The 21,960-nt window shown below is 46.4% G+C and overlaps 2 protein-coding genes across 7 annotated transcripts in view; one reads left to right on the forward strand and one right to left on the reverse strand.

The window, feature by feature from the left end:
* FAM131C (family with sequence similarity 131 member C) overlaps positions 1 to 21,960 on the reverse strand; it is a 569,848-nt gene that overhangs the window by 107,287 nt on the left and 440,601 nt on the right. The window contains exon 7 of the mRNA XM_083629673.1: positions 20,886 to 21,214. The gene's annotated coding sequence lies outside the window, so the exon portion shown is untranslated. The remainder of the gene's footprint in view (positions 1 to 20,885; positions 21,215 to 21,960) is intronic.
* The window catches only part of ECE1 (endothelin converting enzyme 1), a 73,736-nt gene that overhangs the window by 34,887 nt on the left and 16,889 nt on the right, over positions 1 to 21,960 (forward strand). For all 6 annotated transcript variants that reach the window (XM_083629388.1, XM_083629391.1, XM_083629386.1 and 3 more), the window contains 9 exons: positions 2,243 to 2,384; positions 3,495 to 3,698; positions 5,318 to 5,442; positions 7,011 to 7,157; positions 8,270 to 8,335; positions 9,514 to 9,705; positions 11,496 to 11,638; positions 12,616 to 12,730; positions 13,961 to 14,071. In XM_083629388.1, coding sequence (XP_083485514.1) covers positions 2,243 to 2,384; positions 3,495 to 3,698; positions 5,318 to 5,442; positions 7,011 to 7,157; positions 8,270 to 8,335; positions 9,514 to 9,705; positions 11,496 to 11,638; positions 12,616 to 12,730; positions 13,961 to 14,071 — 1,245 coding nt within the window. The remainder of the gene's footprint in view (positions 1 to 2,242; positions 2,385 to 3,494; positions 3,699 to 5,317; positions 5,443 to 7,010; positions 7,158 to 8,269; positions 8,336 to 9,513; positions 9,706 to 11,495; positions 11,639 to 12,615; positions 12,731 to 13,960; positions 14,072 to 21,960) is intronic.

Genomic DNA, 21,960 nt, shown 5'->3' on the forward strand with positions numbered 1-21,960 from the left:
CCCAATTCTCTCCTTCCTTGAAGGTTTTAAAGCAGCGGTCAAAGCACCCCCTGTTAGGATTGCTTTACTTGTGACACCCGCCTTGCAAGGGGGTTGGGCTTGATGACCCTTGAGGACCCCGTCCAACTCTTAGGATTCTGTGACAATCTAGATCCTCTCCAAGGAAGTCTTTCCTTTCAAAAAAATTTATTCATTTTATAACACAAATAAACAACACAAACAGAAAAACAAACAATAGAAACAAATTCTTGTCTTATCCTTATTTTTTCTAAACATTGTTAGGTGGGCTTCCCCGAGCCCCCACTATCTGATTTTCATTTTACCTCATCTTTAGCAGTTTACATATATCATAATTTCTAACCATTTTTTTTATCACACTTACTTTTACCATAAAAATCTTCACATTTTATCACTTACAAATACAGTGGTACCTCAGGTTACATACACTTCAGGTTACATACACTTCAGGTTACATACATCGTGCTCCAGCGGCGCAGCGGCAGCAGGAGGCCCCATTAGCTAAAGTGGTGCTTCAGGTTAAGAACAGTTTCAGGTTAAGAACAGACCTGCAGAACGAATTAAGTTCTTAACCCGAGGTACCACTGTATTTTAAAATAGTATTAAAGTGAAGCACCACTTTAGCTAATGGAGCCTCCTGCTGCCGCTGCACCGCTGCTGCACAATTTCTGTTCTCGTCCTGAAGCAAAGTTCTTAACCTGAAGCACCATTTCTGGGTTAGCAGAGTCTGTAACCTGAAGCGTATGTAACCTGAAGCATATGTAACCTGAGGTACCACTTACAGATAGGTAGCCGTGTTGGTCTGCCATAGTCAAAACAAAAAATTTTTTTTCCTTCCAGTAGCACCTTAAAGACCAACTAAGTTAGTTCTTGGTATGAGCTTTCGTGTGCAGATACCTGAAGAAGTGTGCATGCACACGAAAGCTCATACCAAGAACTAACTTAGTTGGTCTTTAAGGTGCTACTGGAAGGAAGGAAAAAATTTTTTTTGTTTTGACTGAGGTACCACTGTACACTATCTTCTGCTTCTAACCCTACAGCCTATATCCCCTTCCAAAGCTATTCTAAGATTTAAATATTAACATATTTTTTCAAATATTCCTTAAGCTTCTTCCAATCTTCTTCCACCATCTCTTCTCTCTGGTCTCGGAGTCTCCCAGTCAGTTTGGCAAGTTCCATATAGTCCATCATCTTCATCTGCCATACTCCAAGGAAGTCTTTTGCCATTCAGGTGCCCTCCAGGACGTTGCTGGACTACCACTCCCATCGTGCTCCTGACCGTGGGCCATGGGTGCTGCTGGGAAGTGGACCCTGCACACCCAACCTCTGGGAGGCAACAGGCTGGCGAAAAGCCACTCCAAAGCTTGGTGCTGATTGGACATCGGTGGGTGGGTGGCACCAGCCCAAACTGCAGCATCCTGCTTCTCGGGCAAGGGGGGACTGTGGAACTCCCTCCCACAAGAGGCAGTGATGGGCACCAACTTGGACGGTGAAAAGAGGATTCATGGAGGACAGGGCTGCTAGTGGCCATGCTGGGGCTCTGTGGTCAGAGGGAGCAATTCTTCTGAATCCCAGTTGCTGGAAACCACAGGAGGGCTTTTGTGCCTGGGTCCTTCCTACTTGGGGGTTTCCCCTAATAGGCACCTGGTTGGAGACTGTGAGGATGCTGGTCTAGATGGGCCCCTTTTCACCCTGTCCAGCAGGTGGTTCTTAGGTTCTTACATGCTAGATGCTGTACGGTTTTTTTATTCTATTTTCAATCGCATCTCACCACCGCCCCGTACCGCCCCCAATATATTATAAGTAATTGAATCGCAATTTGAATACTGAAGAATTGAGATTGTGATACAATAAAATGCAGTATAGGAGACACAGCTGAAAATACAATGAGGAAGCAATATAGATATTTAGTGTTACGTTGTCTCCCATCTTCAGCTGCAAACACACAGACACACCTCAGGCCTCTTGGAAATTACAGACCACTGACAGCCCACGGACTACCAACTGGAAACCCCCCTGAGTCAGAGAATGTAACTTCCATAAAACTCCCTTTTCCTCCTCTTCTCCCCCCCCCCATTTTTCATAGTTGGTGTCCTCCTGGCCCAGGGGACCTGGGTTCGAATTCCCAGCCCATCTGGCTTGCAGGGGGGAGGGAATCCAAAGGCTGCACACCCATACACACCCCACACCCTGAGGCTTGACTTCTTGCCTTCTTCCTCCCCAGGTGAACTTCCGTGGGTCGGGGACCAGCAAAAGCTGCTGGGCCGAGCGGACGCATGTTGAGAAACGCCTCCTGGTGCTGACAGTGGCCCTCTCAGCTGGCTTCCTGGCCTGCATCTGTGTGCTGCTGTTCCAGTTCCGAACCAGTGAGTCTCCCTCCTGGCTTACACTAAGACTGCACTGCCCCCTGCTGGCGCCCTCCAAGTGGTTTTGGACTACACTTCCCAGCAGCCCCTTGCAACTCTCAGGCCAGTGTAATGGACTTTGGTCTAACAGATGGTATCCAGCCAAGTTCCACTCCTCAGGGTAGACCTATTGAAATTTAAGGCCATGACCGGAGAAAGTGGCAAGAGAAAAGCCTTCTCTCTCTGTGTCTCACCACTCTAGAGCTTGTGGCCACCCAGTGAAGCTGAATGCTGGAAGATTCAGGACAGACAAAGGAAAGTCCTTCTTCATGCAGCATATAGTTAAACTGCGGAACTCCCTGCCAAAGGAGGCAGCGGTGGATATCAGCTTTAAAATAGAGGATTGGGTGAATTCATTGCGGAGGAGAGGGCTAGACACGACAGTTGGGGTCAGCAGTGCTCCTGAATCCCAGTTCCTGGAAACCACAGGAGGGGGGAGTTTACTTTTTGTGCTCAAATCCTGATTGTGGGTTTCCCATAATGGGCATCTGGTTGGGCCACTGTTAAGAAGAGGAAGCTGGCTTGCTGGGTCATATTCTTATGACTGGGTGGCTTCATTAATTTCAGTGGGTCTACCCTGTGTTTCATTTCTATTTGCCTCCCCAGGGATGCCTAAATTAATGAAAATAGCTCCTAATTCACATGCATTTGAGTTGTGCATGACTGCACACACAAACGCCGCTTGCGGGGGCGGAATGGGGGTGGAGTGGTCCGTAACGGATTCCATGCGCAGAGAGCCAGTGTGGTGTTGTGGTTAAGAGCGGTGGACTCGTAATCTGGTGAACCGGGTTCGCGTCTCTGCTCCTCCACATGCAGCTACTGGGTGACCTTGGGCTAGCCAGACTTCTCTGAAGTCACTCAGCCCCACTCACCTCACAGAGTGTTTGCTGTGGGGGAGGAAGGGAAAGGAGAATGTTAGCTGCTTTGAGACGCTTTTGGGTAGTGATAAAGCGGGATATCAAATCCAAACTCCTCCTCTTCTCGGAATGGAAGAACCGTGTAATTACTTACAGGATTCCCCTGTAAGTAATCCTGTGACCCTGACCAGCCCTTGCTGCCCCTTTCCTCCAGGGCTCTGCCTGACGGAGTCTTGCATCTCCGTGACCAGCTCCATCCTGAGCTCGCTGGACCGGACAGTGGACCCCTGCGAGGACTTCTTCAGCTATGCCTGCGGGGGCTGGATCAAGGCCAACCCCATCCCCGACGGCCATTCCCGCTGGGGGACCTTCAACAAACTCTGGGAGCACAACCAGGCCATCCTGAAGCACCTTCTGGGTGAGACCCTGGGATGGGAGACCCATCTCTTCCCGTGGAATCTGCAAAGGAGAGCAGGGGAAATCTTCAAGGGCTGCCACCTGAGTCTGGCAGGAGCATGAAACAGGGTCTTTTCCAGCAGATTGTCAGTGCAAGGAATTCTGCTTGTGCAATGAGGCTCCCCACCCACCCAATTTCCTCCTTCCCCGCACCATAAAGTAGCAACCCTTTTAATCCTAGATTAGTGGTTCCCAAGTTTTGGGGAGCCAACGCCCCCTTGGTTCCATAAACCCACCCCCAGTGCCCCCTACCCTGTTGAAAGCAAGAGTCAGAACAGCAGTCTGCACGTCTTGCTTAGGAAGAAATTCACACAATTAAATTCAAGGCAGTAATTAATTGCACATTTTTCAATACCCAACTAGCATGTTTAGTTTAATTAACTAACTCCTAACAGAGTTGATGAAATTGCCTGCATCTTCTGGCTCCATTTAAATAGGTTTCCAGGACACTTTTACTGTCTTTATCTCTTGTGCATTTGCCACCCTGCACTCCCCTTTGGGAGGAAGGGCGAGGTTATAAATTGAGTGAGTAAGTAAGTAATAAATTCATCCTAGAGGTTCCTCCAACCCTCTGGGGCAGACCTGGGGAGATTGTGGGGCGCAGGAGGGGGTGCAGGACGTCCTGTTGCACAATTGGAAATCCTTGCGCTGGCAGGAGGCCTTGCAGTTTCCATTTTCTTTCTGCTTTCCGGGGGTGTTTTGACCTTTCGGGGCTTCTGGGAGGGAGAGAGGACGGAAAGAAGGAAGCAGTCCGGCTGCCTTGGAAGGGAAAGGGGGGGGACTGAGTACCATTTGTTTCCCTCTTGCCTGTGCTCCGCTGAGGCCCCCCAATTCTTGAAGGCAGGCGGCAAGTCTTGCTGGGAGCTGCACAAGCAAAGGTTAGGTGGATCACTGGTAGAACATCCGCGTGGCATGTGGTCGCTCTCTTCCTCTCTCTCATGCACTTCTTCAGTCTTTATTGAGATGGAGAGTTGAGAGGCGACCCAAACGGTATTGCTGTGCAGGTATTGCTGCGCAGACCAAAGGGGTCACCGAGACCAGCATTATGTAAACAGCAGTGGGGAGATCACAGCAGCCTCCCCCTGCCCCCAGCTCCCTTTAACATCTAGCATTCAGAGGTATACTCCCTGCGGGACTGGAGGCTCCACAACACCATTGTGTTTTCATAGGTGTCAATTTTCCATATCTCTGTGAAATGGTGTGATGCTGGGGGGTGGGGGAATGAGCTGTCAATGCCAGCCGCTCTTCCTGTCTCATTTTGTGGCAGTGAGTTCCACAAGGCCAATGTCTCCCTAGAAAAAGCTCTCCACCTTTCCATGCAATGCACACCAGCTGAACAGAAACAGGCTTTGCAGTTTTCTGGAGGTGGAAGTTGAAGGGCAGGGAAACTTCAGTTCACCCCGGCCCCCAAGCTGTGATTCCTACATTTCAGGAGGGGGTTGGACTAGATGGCCCTTGGGGTCCCTTTCAACTGTACAGATCTGTGATTCTTCATCTTGTGCCTAGCAGCAAAAGGGGGTTGGGTGGCATGGCTGACTGGAGCTTCTCTCTCTCTCTCTCTCTCTCTCTCTCTCTCTCCAGAGAACACCACGGCCCAGGTGTCCAGCGAGGCAGAACGCAAAGTCCAGCGCTACTACCAGTCCTGCATGAACGAGACCAAGATTGAGGAGCTGCAGGCCACGCCCCTGGTGGACCGCATCAAGAAGGTGAGGGAGCTCAGGGAACGCGGGCCAGGAGCCAGGCAGGCAGGCAGGCAAAGAGGCTGGGCGGAAGAGGAGAAGGCAGCGTTGGGCTTTCTTCCTTTTTCCTTTTTCTTTTTGATATTGATATTTTATCGAAAGGTTTTCAGTTACGAAGAAATAAAGTGATGCAAAGAAAAAAAGAAGACACCGAAATGTGTAGATAAATGTGAATATATACGAAAAAATACCCATACATTTTTTATAAGTTTGATATTATTATCCCAATAAATAGGTAAATATTAATAGCGTACTACATTTTGTATAAACTTTCTTAAAAATGGTAAGAACGCCCCTGGGGAAGAGGTTGGTCATTGTTTCTGGTTTGAGTCTGTGGCCGAAGGTCTCCCAGGTCCAGCTTTTTGAGAATTATTAGCTTTGCTCTGAAATGTTTTGTGCGCTGATTGGAGAGTGTTGTCCAAAACCATCATCATCATCATCATCATTACATTACTGAAGCTAAAACATTGTCCCACTATTTAGGTAAGATAGAAACTTCTAATTCTTTATTCCAATCATTTCTCAGATCATGCACATCAAACTGATTAGTCGAAACCAAGTATTTGTTTGAAAAAACCCAAAAAGCAATCACCGGCTTTTTGATCTCAAAGGATTTTACCAATTGTTCTTATAGTTCAGGTGCACTGCTCTGTGAATGCATGCCTGCATGCAATATTGCAATCCATAATGAATTGGGAAAAATTTTTTTAAGTACTTTTCCAAAAATACTAGAGACCTTTTTGTTGGGGATAATTCAGACAGAAATTCCCAGGTGTCAAAAAAGGTTATTTATGTATGCCACTGCTGCAGCCCATGTTTCGTTAGCCCCAAAATGGAAAACAAGCGAGGTTGCAACTAAAGAAGAACAGCAACTTAAGCTGATGGAATATGCAAAGCTTGTGGACTTAACATGTATAATAAGAGAACAAGAAGAACATACGTTTAGAGAAAATTGGAAAATGTTTATTGAATATATGGGGGGAAATGGTGTACACTTGAAAACGTTGGCAGCATTAAGATAAATTCAACAAAATGAATTTTTGATGGATGTAATAATGGAACACTGAATGGTTATTTTATGTAAAATATGCAGGGATTTATGATATGCGAAATGAACCATGGAAAGAGAAGAAGGGATGTTTAAATGAGTGTTATAAATTGTAAAACAGAAAATTTAATTAAACACACACACACACACACACACACACACACAGAGAGAGAGAGAGAGAGAGAGAGAGAGAGAGAGAGAGAGAGAAACCTTGGTTTACAACCATAATCTGTTCCAGAGGTCTGTTTGTAAACCAAAACAGATTGTAACCCAAGGCACGCTTTCGCCAATGGGGCCTCCCAAAAAAAATTGTTTGTAATCCAAAAAAAATGGGTTGTAATCTAAAAAAAAGGTTGCAAACCAGGACACGCACTTCTGGGTGTGACGTTTGTAATCCAAAACGTATGCAAACCAAGACGTATGCAAACTAAGGTGTCACTGTGTATATATACAGAATATGAAAGCTGTATTACAATCTCTCCTCCAGCTTGGTGGCTGGAACATCAGTGGTCCCTGGCAGGAGGACGACTTCAACCAGACTCTGCTGCAGCTGGCTGCGCAGCACCACATCTGGCCCTTCTTCTCCATCTACGTCAGCGCCGACTCCAAAAACTCCAGCGTCAACATCATCCAGGTGGGTGCGGGAGGTGGAAGGCCACGCAAGGGGTGAGATGCATTTTTTGGAGCGGGAACTGTCGGTTCTCCCTGCTCAGATCGAGGTGAGAGTTGGCATGCCCTAGCCCATGCCTAACCTTTGTCATTTCTGGCATGCCCTAGCCCTAGCCATGGTGGGCACAGCAGGCTCCATTCCAGCTGTGTTAAAAGCTAGGAGTCTCTGCACGATGCCATCCTCCATCCAGGCAAGGAAGAGGTGTCACCCATGCCCCAGAAGTCATTGCGGCCAGGTAGAAGCACTCGGGGGCATGGTGGAGACATTGCGGGCCTAGACTGGTTTCCTGAGGGCCGGTTCGGGAATCCTGGCGGACCTCCAGGTTAGGGTTACCAGACGTTCCCGGGGACAGTCCCCGGATTTGCAAATCTATCCCCAGACAAGTTCCGTCCCTGGAATGTCCCCAGATTTGCAAATCTGTCCCTGGAAAACGTGGCAGCGGCAGCCTGGTAGCACAGTTGGCTCTGGCCAGCTTCAGGAGCTGCTCACTGCCGTGGCGCCCGCCATTTTTCCTCACTGGGCGGCCATTGCCCAGTTTTTTTAAAAACTGCATTTATGTTTCACAGGGTACGAAAGAAGGGCTTTGCGCCTTTATACAATATGCCAGGATCTTTTGCCTCACCATCCCCACTACTGACTCCCTGTTGCTACTCATCTTCAAAAAAAAAAAAAAAGTGTTCCCAGATTCATTGAAAAAAATCTGGTAACCATACTCCAGGTTCCCCACACCTGTCTTAGCAGCTCTGGGATCAGCATCCTTCCCACCGGCGGCACCTGATTGGTTGCTGCAGGATACAGGATGCTGATCTCGGTGGGCCTTTGCTCTGACCCAGCAAGGCCCTGTCTTTGTGGTCCAGAATTGCAGCCCAGGGTCCTGCCTTGGAGGTGGGGAAGGGCTGGAGCTCGGTGGGTAGAGTTCCTGCTTGGCATGCAGAAGGTCCCAGATCTCAAGGTAGGTCTGCAGGAACTTTGCCAGCAGCCCTGAGCTGGATGGAGCCCAGTGGTCTCAGTTTTAGACAGAACTGTGGCTCCACATCCACACTGTGTCTTCACTCCAGTTTGTGTCTCCCCTCCAGGTGGACCAGGCAGGGCTGATGTTGCCTTCCAGGGACTACTATCTCAACAAAACGCAGAACGAGAAGGTGAGTGTCGGGCTGGGGCTGGGGGGGTTGGGGTGCTTACGGTCCTAGCTTCAGACTGGAGTGTGTAACGGATGAGGCAGTCTGTTAGGTCCATGGTTCCGAAAGTGGGCAGTAGCACCCCCAGGTGGCAGCAGGATTCCCTAGGGGGTGCCAAAAGGCAAGGGGATGCAGGAGGTCTTCTTCTTTGGTGATCCCTTGTAGCCAAGTAAGATTGTCTTCCATGAACACGGTTTTAACAGTGTGTCCGTAAGTGACTGTGGAGGCCAATTCTGGATCCACACGTCCTTCCACAGTGGGGACATAGGTTTCAGACCGGAGTTGATTTACGGTGAGGGTTTGCCAAGCATGCCTTCCTCTTATCACATTTCTCCCTTACGTCCTGAGTTTGAGCGTCTTCAAAGCCCATGACGCCTTTGGTAAAGGCTGTTCTCCAATTGGACCCCTCGCAGGCCAGTGTTTCCCAGTTGTGGGTGTTTATACTACATTTTTTTAGATGTGCCACGAGAGAGTCTTTAAACCTCTTTTGTTGACCACCAGCATTACGCTTTCCATTTTTAAGTTCAGAATAGAGCAGTTGCTTTGGAAGACAAATCAGGCATCCGCCCAACATGACCAATCCAATGAAGTTGATGTTGTGTAAATGACTATCAGCCATACAGGATCCAGTTCATCCATTCTGTTGAATTAGTTAATTAATCTAAATAGCTTCAATCGGATTTTGAATAAACATGCAATGAATTGTTACTGTTTTGAATTTTATCATTTTATTATCTCCCTTATCGGGTCACGCAAACCACTACTCTGAATATTGCTTTTTATAGGGTAGGGGGCACTGGGGATGAGTTTATAGACCTTGAAAAAGACTGGGAGCAGCTGTTTTTAGGTATTACCTTTAAAGTGTGACTCCCAGGCCCCAAACATCCACAGTTAGCCTTGTGATTTGCCTGTGTCTGAGACTGGACATTTGCAGTGGGGAGTCCCCAAAGGCCGACATTGCAAGGGCTGCAAGGTGTTGCTGGTATTTGATGTTGTGGTTCCCGTTCTCCTTAATTCCGTGCAGCCTCCTTTCTCTGCCTTAGAATCATAAAATTGTAGAGCTGGAAGGGGGACCCCCAGGGGCCATCTAGTCCACCCCCTGCAAATACATAATTCTCCCCCCACCTCGCCTACCTACCCAGGTGCTTGCAGGGTACCTAACCTACATGGTCCAGCTAGGCATGCTGGTTGGGGGGCAGGACGAAGCTGAGACCAGGCGACAGATGGAGGAGATCCTGGACTTTGAGACCACCCTAGCCAACATCACCATCCCCCAGGAGAAGCGGCGCGATGAGGAGCTCATCTACCACAAGATGCCTGCCAGGGAGCTCAAGGTATGCGATTCGTAAAAAAAAAAACCACAACTAGGTTGAAGCTTCCTGCCCATTCAAAACTGCTGCAGATAATTGAAAGCCAAAGGCCTGGTGGAAAAAGATAGTATATGCGTTAATGAGTAGGTTTTGACCTATCAAGCCTTAGGCCCAGGCTATCTGGAGGTCCATATTCCCTATGCAAAGCTGCCTGCGCTCTGAGATCGGGGGGGGGGGGTGGCCTTCTCTCAGCCCCACCACCCTCACAAGAGCACTTGGCGGGAATGCACAACAGGACCTTCTTGGTGGTGGCTTCTCCCAGACAACTTTGGAACTCCTTTCCTAAAGAAGTTAGACCAGCTCCCTCCTTCTTGGCCTTCCGCCGGCAGGTGAAATGAAAACATTCAACCAGGCCTTTGGCTGATTAATATTCTACATCCTTTTAAATGTGTTTAGAGGGGGAGGGGAGAGACTTACTATTGTTTTGTTGTTTTTGTTTTAACTATTTGTGTTTTTATCTTGTATTTTTATCTTGTGAACCTCCCTGAGTTCTTTTGATGAAGAGCAGTATATTATTATTATTATTATTATTATTATTATTATTATTATTATTCATTCTTGTTCCAACAGGCTTTTGGAAAGTTATTAACATTTGATGCCTTACTCTGCTTAATGTGTTTAATTTGTTGGAAGCCGCCCTGAGTGGCTGGAGCAACCCAGTCAGATGGGCAGCATATAAATATTGAATAATAATAATAATAATAATTACTATGATTTAGGGAAAGAGCTAATGCTGTGATGGGGGGGAGTGTTTAGTTGTCCCCCACCTCCAACGTTTTTAGCTGTTTCTATTTTAGCTGTAAGCCGCCTTGAATCTCTGTCAGGGGAAAAAGCAGGATCGTAAATGTAATACAACAAAAATAAAAACAGTGGCTCTACTGCATCAATAGGAGTATAGCTGCATCAATAGGAGTATAGCTGCATCAATAGGAGTTGGGCTGCATCAATAGGAGTATAGCATCTAGATCAAGGGAAGTAATAGTGCCACTGTATTCTGCTCTGGTCAGACCTCACCTGGAGTACTGTGTCCAGTTCTGGGCACCACAGTTCAAGAAGGACACTGACAAACTGGAACGTGTCCAGAGGAGGGCAACCAAAATGGTCAAAGGCCTGGAAACGATGCCTTATGAGGAACGGCTAAGGGAGCTGGGCATGTTTAGCCTGGAGAAGAGGAGGTTAAGGGGTGATATGATAGCCATGTTCAAATATATAAAAGGATGTCACACAGAGGAGGGAGAAAGGTTGTTTTCTGCTGCTCCAGAGAAGCGGACATGGAGCAATGGATCCAAACTACAAGAAAGAAGATTCCACCTAAACATTAGGAAGAACTTCCTGACAGTAAGAGCTGTTCGACAGTGGAATTTGCTGCCAAGGAGTGTGGTGGAGTCTCCTTCTTTGGAGGTCTTTAAGCAGAGGCTTGACAACCATATGTCAGGAGTGCTCTGATGGTGTTTCCTGCTTGGCAGGGGGTTGGACTCGATGGCCCTTGTGGTCTCTTCCAACTCTATGATTCTATACTCTGTTTAGGACTTAGCTGGAGACAGCCCGATCCTTATTGGGATTCTTCCAGCTTCCCTAGGCTTGCTTGCTTGCTTGTTTTGGAGGGAGGGGTTCCTCTCTCTACCGCCCGCTCAATTGTTGGTCCTATTCTGCCAGCCACCCCAGCCAGAGAGAGACCTCTAACTTGTCTTTGTCTCTGCTTCTTGCACCTTCCCCATCCCTGCCCTGCCCCTCTTATGCTCCCGCAAAAAAAGAACCTTTCTCCGGCCGTGGACTGGATGCCCCTGCTGAACGCCGTCTTCTCCCCGGTGGAGATCAACGAGACGGAGCCAGTGGTGGTCTACGCCAAAGAGTACCTTGAGCAAGTCTCCTATCTCATCCTCAACACAGACAGGCGGTGAGTTCGGCTGGGTCTGGGAGCGAGCTGAACTGATGGAAGTTTCCTTCCCATCTCGCCTTAGCTCAGTGATCAGAGCACCTGCTTTGCATGCAGAAGGTTCCAGGTTCAGTCCCTGCAGGTACAGCTGGGAAAAAAACCTCCTGCCTGAAACCCCAGAGAAGCCACTGCCAGCCAGTGTGGGCTATATGGGTCTAGATGGGCTCGTTGGAAGGCAGTTTCCTCTGCTATTAAATCAGCCCTTACTGATTGATTGATTGATTGATTGATTGATTGATTCATTGATTCATTGATTCATTGATTCATTGATTCATTGATTCATTGATTGATTCATTGGATCAGCCCTTTGTTCAGAACCACAAGGATTGGAAGCTTAGGGAGAAGGCTGGAGCTCACCTGCTCTACATACATAAGATCCCGGATTTAGTCTAGTGCTCTGATCCTCTGTAAGGTAACTTCCTGGTTCTATCAGCTCTTCATTCAGAAGCATGAGGACTAGAATATTGGTTCGTCTTTAGCAGAAGGAACACAACGTCTGCAGCAGAGCACCTGCTTTGCACGCAGAAGGTCCCAGGTTCAATCCCCGCCGGCAGCATCTTCCAGGTGGGGCCGGGGAAAGGCTCCCTGTCTGAAACCCTGCAGAGCCCTTGCTGCCAGTCAGTGTAGGCAATACAGAGCTAGATGGACTCGGTAAAAATCAGCTTCCTTTAAACTAGCCCTTTGTTCAGAACAGGGAGGACTAGGAGCTTGCTTTATTTTTAAGGATCATAGCTCAGAGGTGGGGCATCTGCCTTGCATGATGGAGGTCCCGGGTGCAGATCCCAAAGGCACACCAGGTAGGGCTAGTAGGGGGCTCCCTTGCAACGCCTGCAGTGTGCAACTGATATTGGGGGGAGGGCACATTTTGCAGCCAGTTCCAGGAGAGGATGGAGAGGTCCTCATCTTTCCCCCCCACCCCACCCCTTTTTCCATTCCAGTATCTTGCACAACTACATGATCTGGCACCTGGTGAGGAAAGGAGCCGGCTTTCTGGACCAACGCTTCCAGGATGCAGAGGAGAAGTTCATGGAGGTCATGTACGGCTCAAAGAAGGCGAGTAGGAAACTTAGGCGGCACTCATTGTTTTATTTTGTTACGTTCTATTGTAAATAAATACAGTGGTACCTCGGGTTAAGAACTTAATTCGTTATCAACCTGGTCCCTGTCACCCAAAAGTGGGAGTTTCAGGATTCTAGGGGGTTCTACAGCACAAGCTAAATCCTCCTTCCATCATGCACTGGTGGGCTGTAAGGAAATTTTACCATCAAGAAAGATGCATTAGTGTGCAGTAGGTATAAAAAGGTTGACTACCCCTGGATTAGATGATCCTCAGGATCTCTTCCAACTCTATGATTATTCATCTCCCCTGCCTTGCACACATACACACTCCATATCCCTATGGACCTTGGATCTCCTCTGCTCCTTAGGGAAGGGCTGTAGCTCAGCAGTGAAGCACCTGCCTTACATGCAGAAGGTCCCAGGTTCAATCCCCAGTGGCATTTCCATGTAGGGCCAGGAGAGACCTTCTGCCTGAAACCCTGGAGAACCATTGCCGCTGGTCTGACTCAGAATATATGAATGGAGGGTAATGCTCTCCATTTGCAGATGATCTAGTTTTGAACTTAATTCGTTCTGGAGATCCATTCTTAACCTGAAACTGTTCTTAACCTGAGGCACCACTTTAGCTAATGGGGCCTGCCGCTGCGCCGCTGCCACGCACTTTCAGTTCTCATCCTGAAGCAAAGTTCTTAACCCGAGGTACTATTTCTGGGTTAGCAAAGTCTGTAACCTGAAGCATATGTAACCTGAAGCGTCTGTAACCCGAGGTACCACCGTATATGCATTTAAAATAAATAAATAAAGCTCTACAAAAGAAAAGCGGAAATCTTATCCTAAGGCAAAGAGCTGGGCAAGCTGTCTGCAATTCAAAGACTGGGAGACCTGGTGGTCCACCCATGTCCATCCTGGGTGCTTCTCACCAGGAGTTGCTCTCCAGGGACCATCACCCTCCTGCTTCCTGGGTGGGGAGAAAGAAGGGGTTTGCTGGTGGCGTTCATCTCTGGCCCTGAGTTGCCCCAAGTTCCTCTGCTGATGAGAGGCGGAGCTAGCTGCTCAGGCACCTGGAGCGGCGTACATGCTGTGCACCCAGGGGTGGGGCTAGCCGCCCGTGGCAAGCGTTCCAGGGGGGCAATGTCACCCTGCCCAGGGATGACACCCAGGGTGGGCCGCACCCCCTTCCTCCGCCAGTGCCACTGACGCCAAGAGTCTCCTTCCGCCCCACAGACCTGCCTGCCCCGATGGAAGTACTGCATCAGCGACACAGACATCAACCTGGGCTTCGCGCTGGGTGCCATGTTCGTCAAGGCCTCCTTCGCGGAAGACAGCAAGGCAGTGGTAAGGCGGTGACTGTTACAGGGCCAGTTCCGCTAATCTTATTTTATTAGAGTTTTCCAATATACATTTCCACCATTAAATATCCACTACAGTGGATGCTCAGCTAGCGAGCGTGATTCGTGCAGGAGGCACGTTCGCAACCCACAGCGTTCGCAACCCACAGCACCACGTCTGCGCATGCGCGGGTTGCGATTTGGTGCTTCTGCAGATGCGCGAAGCGCGATTTAGCACTTCTGCGCATGTGCGACCTCCAAAACCCATAAGTAACCTGTTCCGGAGTACTTCCGGGTTTTGGCGTGTCCATAACCCAAAAAAAAACGCAACCTGAAGCACCTATAACCCAAGGTATGACTGTATTGCAATAGTACCTTCATCGACTTCCCTTCTGCCTCTTCCATGGTTCTTTTAATTTTCCCATAATTTCTGCATATTCTTGGGTGGGGAGGGAGAACAACGTTTAATTTCATCCCCCCCCCCCCAGTCATAGTTCTCTATTATACATTACACAGTTAAATTTACATTAATCCCACTAGCGTTTTCACTTGTTTACAGTTATTTTCCAAATATTCCACAAAGATTTTCCGCTACTCTTTAGATACTTGATATTCTCATTCTCTTATTCTGTTAACGCTGCATATCCTATCATTTTAAGTTGGCACCTCTCCTTCTTAGGGACCTCTCTCACCCTCAATTTTTGGCTAACAAAATCCAAACAGCTGTAGTTGCATACATAAATAACTTTTTCTGACTCCTGGGTACCTCTGTCTGCACCATTCCCGAAAGGAATGCCTGTTTTGGGGGGAAACATTTTTTAAAAAACTTTTTTTCATATCATTATATATCATTTCCCAGTATTCTTTGGCTCTTCTGCATACCCACCACATACGCTCCTTCTACTTACTTGCATTTCCAACATACATCAGATTCAGATTTCTACATTTTAGCTAATCTGCTCGGAGTTAAATACCATCTATGTGTCATTTTCATATAATTTTCTTTCAGTGAGTAAATTTTAAATCTTTCCTCCAAAGTTTCTCCCAGAGGTCCGTTCTGCTAATCTAATCTAACATATTTAGCTTACTTGTGTTTAGCAGAAAGTCCCAACTTAGGCTGGATCGAGACACATCAAAGAAGCGTTCAGTTTAAAGCGTTGTAAATTTAAACAGGGAAAACAGGTAGAGAAAAAGGGGGCTCCAGATCGCTGTCTGTTGGCACAAAGTTATATCACATATACAATGCATATATCGTATTTTCTGCTCTATAAGACTCACTCTACGTGGGGCTGCCCTTGAGACTGACCCAGAAACTCCAGCGGGTGCAGAATGCCGCGGCGAGACTCCTTATGGGGTCTTCGCTGCGAGACCACATTCATCCGGTGCTATACCAGCTGCACTGGCTCCCGGTGGAGTACAGGATCAGGTTTAAGGTGCTGGTTTTAACCTTTAAAGCCCTATACGGCCTAGGACCCTCGTACCTACGGGACCGCCTCTCCTGGTATGCCCCACAGAGAAACCTACGGTCTGCAAATAAAAACATCCTGAAGGTCCCAGGCCTCAGAGAGGTTAGGCTGGCCTCAACTAGAGCCAGGGCCTTCTCGGCTGCGGCTCCAATCTGGTGGAACGCTCTGTCACAAGAGACTAGGGCCCTGCGGGACCTGACATCTTTCCGCAGGGCCTGCAAGACAGAGTTGTTCCACCAGGCCTTCGGTCAGGGCGCAGCCTGACTCCCTCCTCTGGCAACCTGCACAGAATTTTGCTTAATGGTTGCCATCAACTTGATTTTAATTAATTTTTATAATGAAATATTTTTAGAATGTTGGATTATTTGATTGTTGTTAGCCGCCCTGAGCCCGGCTTCGGCTGGGGAGGGCGGGATATAAATAAAATTTATTATTATTATTATTATTTTCCCCTCCTAAAAAGTAAGTGGAAATGTGTGTGCGTCTTATGGAGCGAATGCAGGCTGCGCAGTTATCCCAGAAGCCAGAACAGCAAGAGGGATCGCTGCACTCCCTTTCACTCTTCTAGCTTCTGGCTTAGTCGTGCTCTGTCCCTTCCCCCACCTCCCAGAAAAGCTCGCAAGAGCCGCGCGGAGCATGTGTGCTGCTCTTGGGGGCTTTTCCCCGAGGAGGGAGAAGGGCAAGCCGTCAGTGACGGGATGCCCTTCTCCCTCCTCGGGGAAAAGCCAGCAAGCGCCGCACACACGCTCCATGCAGCTTGTGAAAGGGAGCGCTGAGCAGAGCCTGGGTTGCATATAGGCTCTGCTCAGCGCTCCCTTTAAAGAATTTTTTTTTCTGTTGGAGCTTGAAACCGGGAAAGGCGGGGAGTGGGGTTTTGGGTATCCAAAGGGTGTACAATTATACTTTGTTTTTATATATTTTGTTTTGATACTTATATTAAAATGGGGAACTCGTGAAAGGGAATTGGGGTCGATCTTAGAAAAAGATATTAAGAATAAGTACTGAGGCATAAAGACTGAGGTTTATGTTAAAATTGGTTAACCAAAAGGATTTAAATATAATAAGGTAAAATTTGGGGATAAGAACTTGCTGAACTAAAAATTGAATTGGAATACAAGAAGGGGAGGTGTGGGGAAGTCAAGGAAATATGTTATTGAAAGAAAGGAGTAATTATATGTGTGCTTTTTATTTTTTATTTTTTATTTTTGTTTTTTCTTTATTTTTTGAAAATTTCAATAAATATCTTTTTAAAAAAAAGAATTTTTTTTTCTTGCATTCCCCCTCTAAAAACTAGTTGTGCCTTATGGAGCGAAAAATACAGTAAATCGCTTTTTCTTTACCAGTCTAGCTGAGTCTTTAGAGAGCTTGTGTGGCAGAGAATAGGTTGGAGTGGTGCAGAGCATTGGACTAGGACACGAGAAACCAGGGTTCGAATCCCCACTCGGCCATGAAGCTCTCGCTCAGTGACTCCCTACCTCCCAGCCTAACCTACCTCACAGGATTGTTGCGGAGATTAAACGAGGACCATATGTGCCACCTTGATAGGTGGGTGGGGAGCTGGGGTTACAAATGCAGTGAATAATAAGAATTAAAATTGCCCAAATGCTGTGCTTGCAGTTGGCATCCATTGCTATGTTGCGAACAAATTTGTGAAATTTTGAGTTGGCATTACGAGAAGACTCTGGTAATACACCAGTCAAGAGTGGAAATATTTAAAGATATCCCTAAATATCTTTTGGACCTGAGGTTCAATTTTGGAGATCTGGTTGCTTTGCTGAGAAGGAACGAAATCAACTTCAGGTGGGAATTCCCTCATTTAGTTTTAAAGGAAGGAAAATAAAAATAAGATCAGTAGAAGACAAAACAAAGTTCCTGTATAAACACGAAGAGGATTTACACAAGGGAATTGGAAACGAGCCAACAACATTGAACAGAGGATCACCAGACAGAGGACCGGAGCAAAGAGGGGAGAGAATATCACCAAGTAAGGGAACTTTGGACATATCAACATTGTCTTTTGGATTGGACTCCCGAGTGAACGTACCAACACTACTATCGACAGAAGAGGAACAAGCTCTGGGGGCAGCTGGGGGGTATCAAAGTAACCACAGGATGGCGCTGCAGGCCTTGAGCTGGAATGTGAATGGACTGAACAGCCCAGAAAAAAGGAGGAGAGTGTTTCATTTGTTGAAAAAAGAGCAATTGGACTTGATTTGTTTACAAGAAACACATGTGACAAGGTTACACAGGAAGCTACTGAGTAACAAAAAATTAGGCCAAGAATTTATTTCATCGGATAAAGTTAAAAAAAGAGGAGTGGTCCTCTATGCAAAGGAGAGTCTATTACCTAAATTTATATTTAAAGATGATCAAGGAAGATTTGTTGCAATTGAAATTCAAACACAAGGAGAAAAATTCTTGATAATAGGTATTTATGCACCAAATGAAGGGAAATCGGACTTTTTCAAAAAGTTACATGAGACACTGATGGACTATTTGGACTATAACATGATTTTGATGGGAGATATGAATGGTGTAGTGTCTACAAATATGGATAAGGCAAATAGTTACTAAGGACGGAAGACTACCAAAAACTTCCTTTGATATGACTGAAAATATGGACTTAATTGATATCTGGAGAACGAAGAATCCTCTGGGAAGTGAGGGAACTTTCTTCTCCGAGGCTAAAATGACATGGACAAGAATCGACCAAATCTGGGTAACCAGAGGAATGGCTCCGAAGATAAGTAAAGTTGAAATTTGCCCTAAGACCAGCTCTGACCACAATGCTGTGAAGATGGAAATGAAATTGATGCCATCTGGTTCCTTTAGATGGAGGATGAATGACTCTTTGTTTAGGAATGAAGAATTTACTAAAAAGGCCCAAAAAACTTTGAGAGATTACTTTGAGATAAACATGAACACAACCGTGGAAAAAAGAGTAATTTGGGATGCAAGCAAAGCCGTCATGAGAGGATTCTTGATACAACAAAATGCAATTAAGAAGAGAATGCAAAATGAGAAAAAAGACAAAATTCTGGAAAGAATAAAGGAAGGAGAGAAGAAACTGAAGGCGAAACCAAAGTCTCAGGAGATTTTGAAAGAAATAAAGTTATACCAAGTACAATATATGAAAATGATGAATCAGGAAATAGAATGGAAGATTAAACAGATGAGACAAAAGACATTTGAATCGGCAAACAAGTGTGGGAAACTGTTGGCCTGGCAATTGAAAAAAAGACAAAAACTTAACACTATTACGAATCTGGAAGTGGAAGGAAAAAATATACAGAATCCAGTGGAAATCAGAAAGTGTTTCCAGAGGTACTTTAAACAATTATCTACACAGGAGAAGCAGAAAGAAATGGACATTGATAAATTTTTGAAAATAAATGGACTACAAAAAATCTCTCAAGAAAACAGATTAATGTTGGATTATAAAATAACGGAACAGGGAGTAGAAGGGGCCATTCAGAATATGCAATTAGGTAAATCTCCAGGACCGGACGGACTGACTTCTAGATATTATAGATCTTTGAAAGAATGGTTAATACAACCTTTAAAGGAAGTCTGTAATGAAATAATGGAAGGGAAAAGGGCGCCAGAGTCGTGGAAGGAAGCGTACATTACACTTATACCGAAAACAGAGACTGAAAAGACGCAGCTTAAGAACTACCGCCCCATATCACTGCTCAATGTGGATTACAAAATTTTTGCAGACATTTTGGCCAAAAGATTAAAAAAGGTGCTAGCAGAAGAAATTCATAAAGATCAAGCGGGTTTTCTCCCGGGCAGACATTTGTCTGACAATACGAGGAATATAATCAATATTTTAGAAAAGCTACAAGTGAAGATTAATACTAAAGCAGTTTTTATTTTTGTGGACGCGGAGAAAGCCTTTGACAACATTTCCTGGAGTTTCATGAGGAAGAATCTATTGGGGATGGGGGTTGGTCAAGGTTTTGGAAACGGTATAGGTGCAATTTATTTAGAACAAAAGGCTAAGTTAATTGTAAACAATGTAGTGACGGAAGAATTTAAGATCGAGAAAGGAACACGACAAGGCTGCCCAATCTCTCCATTGCTTTTTATATCGGTCCTGGAAGTTTTGTTAAATATGATTAGAAGGGACCAAATGGTAAAAGGTATACAAGTAGGAGCCAAACAGTACAAATTAAAAGCATTTGCTGATGATTTGGTATTGACTTTACGGGAGCCAGAATCAAGTACTAAAAGAGTATTAGAACTGATTCAAGAATTTGGTCAGGTAGCAGGTTTTAAGTTGAATAAGACAAAAAAGAGTTTTGGAGAAAAATCTAACTGAGATTGAGAGAGATAAGTTTCAGAAGGAGACAGGATTGACACTGGTTAAGAAAGTGAAATATTTAGGGGTAAACATGACTGCTAAGAATGTGAATTTATTTAAGGATAATTATGAAAAATGTTGGACTGAAGTGAAAAAGGATTTAGAAATATGGTCAAATTTGAAGCTATCGCTTTTAGGCTGAATTGCTGTGATAAAAATGAATGTATTGCCAAGAATGTTGTTTCTGTTTCAAACATTGCAAATTGTGGATAAAATGGATTGTTTTAAGTGGCAGAGAGATATCTCTAGATTTGTCTGGCAGGGCAAGAAGCCTCGTATAAAATTTAAAATATTAACAGATGCAAAAGAAAGAGATGGATTTGCCCTGCCAGACTTCAAACTTTATTATGAATCAGCCGCATTTTGCTGGCTGAGAGAATGGCTGCTTCTTGAAAACACTGATGTGTTAGATTTGGAAGGTTTCAATAATGTATTTGGTTGGCATGCATATTTGTGGTATGATAAGGTCAAAGCACACAAAGCGTTCAAAAGCCATATTGTTAGAAAAGCATTGTTTAATGTTTGGATAAGATATAAGGATTTGTTAGAAAATAAAACCCCAAGATGGTTGTCACCAATGATAATAATAATAATAATAATAATAAATTTTATTTATATCCCGCCCTCCCCAGCCGAAGCCAGGCTCAGGGCGGCTAACAACATTCAAATAATCAAACAATCAAATAAAACAACATTCTAAAAATATTTCACTATAAAAATTAATTAAAATCAAGTTGATGGCAACCATTAAGCAAAACTCTGTGCAGGTTACCAGAGGAGGGAGTCAGGCTGTGCCCTGACCAAAGGCCTGGTGGAACAACTCTGTCTTGCAGGCCCTGCGGAAAGATGTCAGGTCCCGCAGGGCCCTAGTCTCTTGTGACAGAGCGTTCCACCAGATTGGAGCCGCAGCCGAGAAGGCCCTGGCTCTAGTTGAGGCCAGCCTAACCTCTCTGAGGCCTGGGACCTTCAGGATGTTTTTATTTGCAGACCGTAGGTTTCTTTGTGGGGCATACCAGGAGAGGCGGTCCCGTAGGTACGAGGGTCCTAGGCCGTATAGGGCTTTAAAGGTTAAAACCAGTACCTTAAACCTGATCCTGTACTCCACCGGGAGCCAGTGCAGCTGATATAGCACCGGATGAATGTGGTCTCGCAGCGAAGACCCCATAAGGAGTCTCGCCGCGGCATTCTGCACCCGCTGGAGTTTCTGGGTCAGTCTCAAGGGCAGCCCCACGTAGAGCGAGTTACAATAATCCAGTCTGGAGGTGACCGTCGCATGGATCACAGTGGCTAGGTCAGGGCGAGAGAGATAAGGGGCCAACTGCTTAGCTTGGCGGAGATGAAAAAATGCCGCCTTTGTTATAGCTGTAATCTGCGCCTCCATAGAGAGGGAGGTATCGAAGATTACACCCAAACTCTTAACGGACGGTGCTGGCACTAACTGCACCCCCGCAAGAGATGGGAGTTGCCCCCTCAGTCCCATATCGTCCCGTCCCAGCCAGAGGACCTCTGTCTTCGAAGGATTTAACTTCAACCGGCTCCCACGTAACCATCCAGCCACAGCTTCCAGGCATCTGGTCAGTGTGTCTGGGGCCGAGTCAGGATGGCCATCCATCAACAGATAGAGTTGGGTGTCATCGGCATACTGATGGCAACCCAGCCCAAAACTCCGAACAAGCTGGGCGAGGGGGCGCATAAAGATGTTAAAAAGCATCGGGGAGAGAATCGCACCCTGAGGCACTCCACACACCAGGGAGTGGCGCGATGACAATTCCCCCCCAAGCGCCACCCTCTGTCCCCGACCAGAGAGAAACGAGCGCAGCCATTGGAGGACTGTGCCCTGGATCCCCACGTCGGCAAGGCGGTGGTCTAGGAGTTCGTGATCGACCATGTCGAAGGCTGCTGACAGGTCTAGAAGAATCAGCAGCCCTGACCCGCCTCGATCCAGCTGCCTGCGGAGGTCATCTGTTAGGGCGACCAGAGCCGTCTCGGTCCCATGACCAGCGCGGAAGCCGGACTGGAATGGATCGAGAGCCGATGTTTCATCCAGAAACCTACCAAGCTGTT

The sequence above is a fragment of the Podarcis filfolensis genome, assembly GCF_964270895.1.
Source record: "Podarcis filfolensis genome assembly, chromosome: 8".
Classification (NCBI taxonomy): Eukaryota; Metazoa; Chordata; class Lepidosauria; order Squamata; family Lacertidae; genus Podarcis; species Podarcis filfolensis.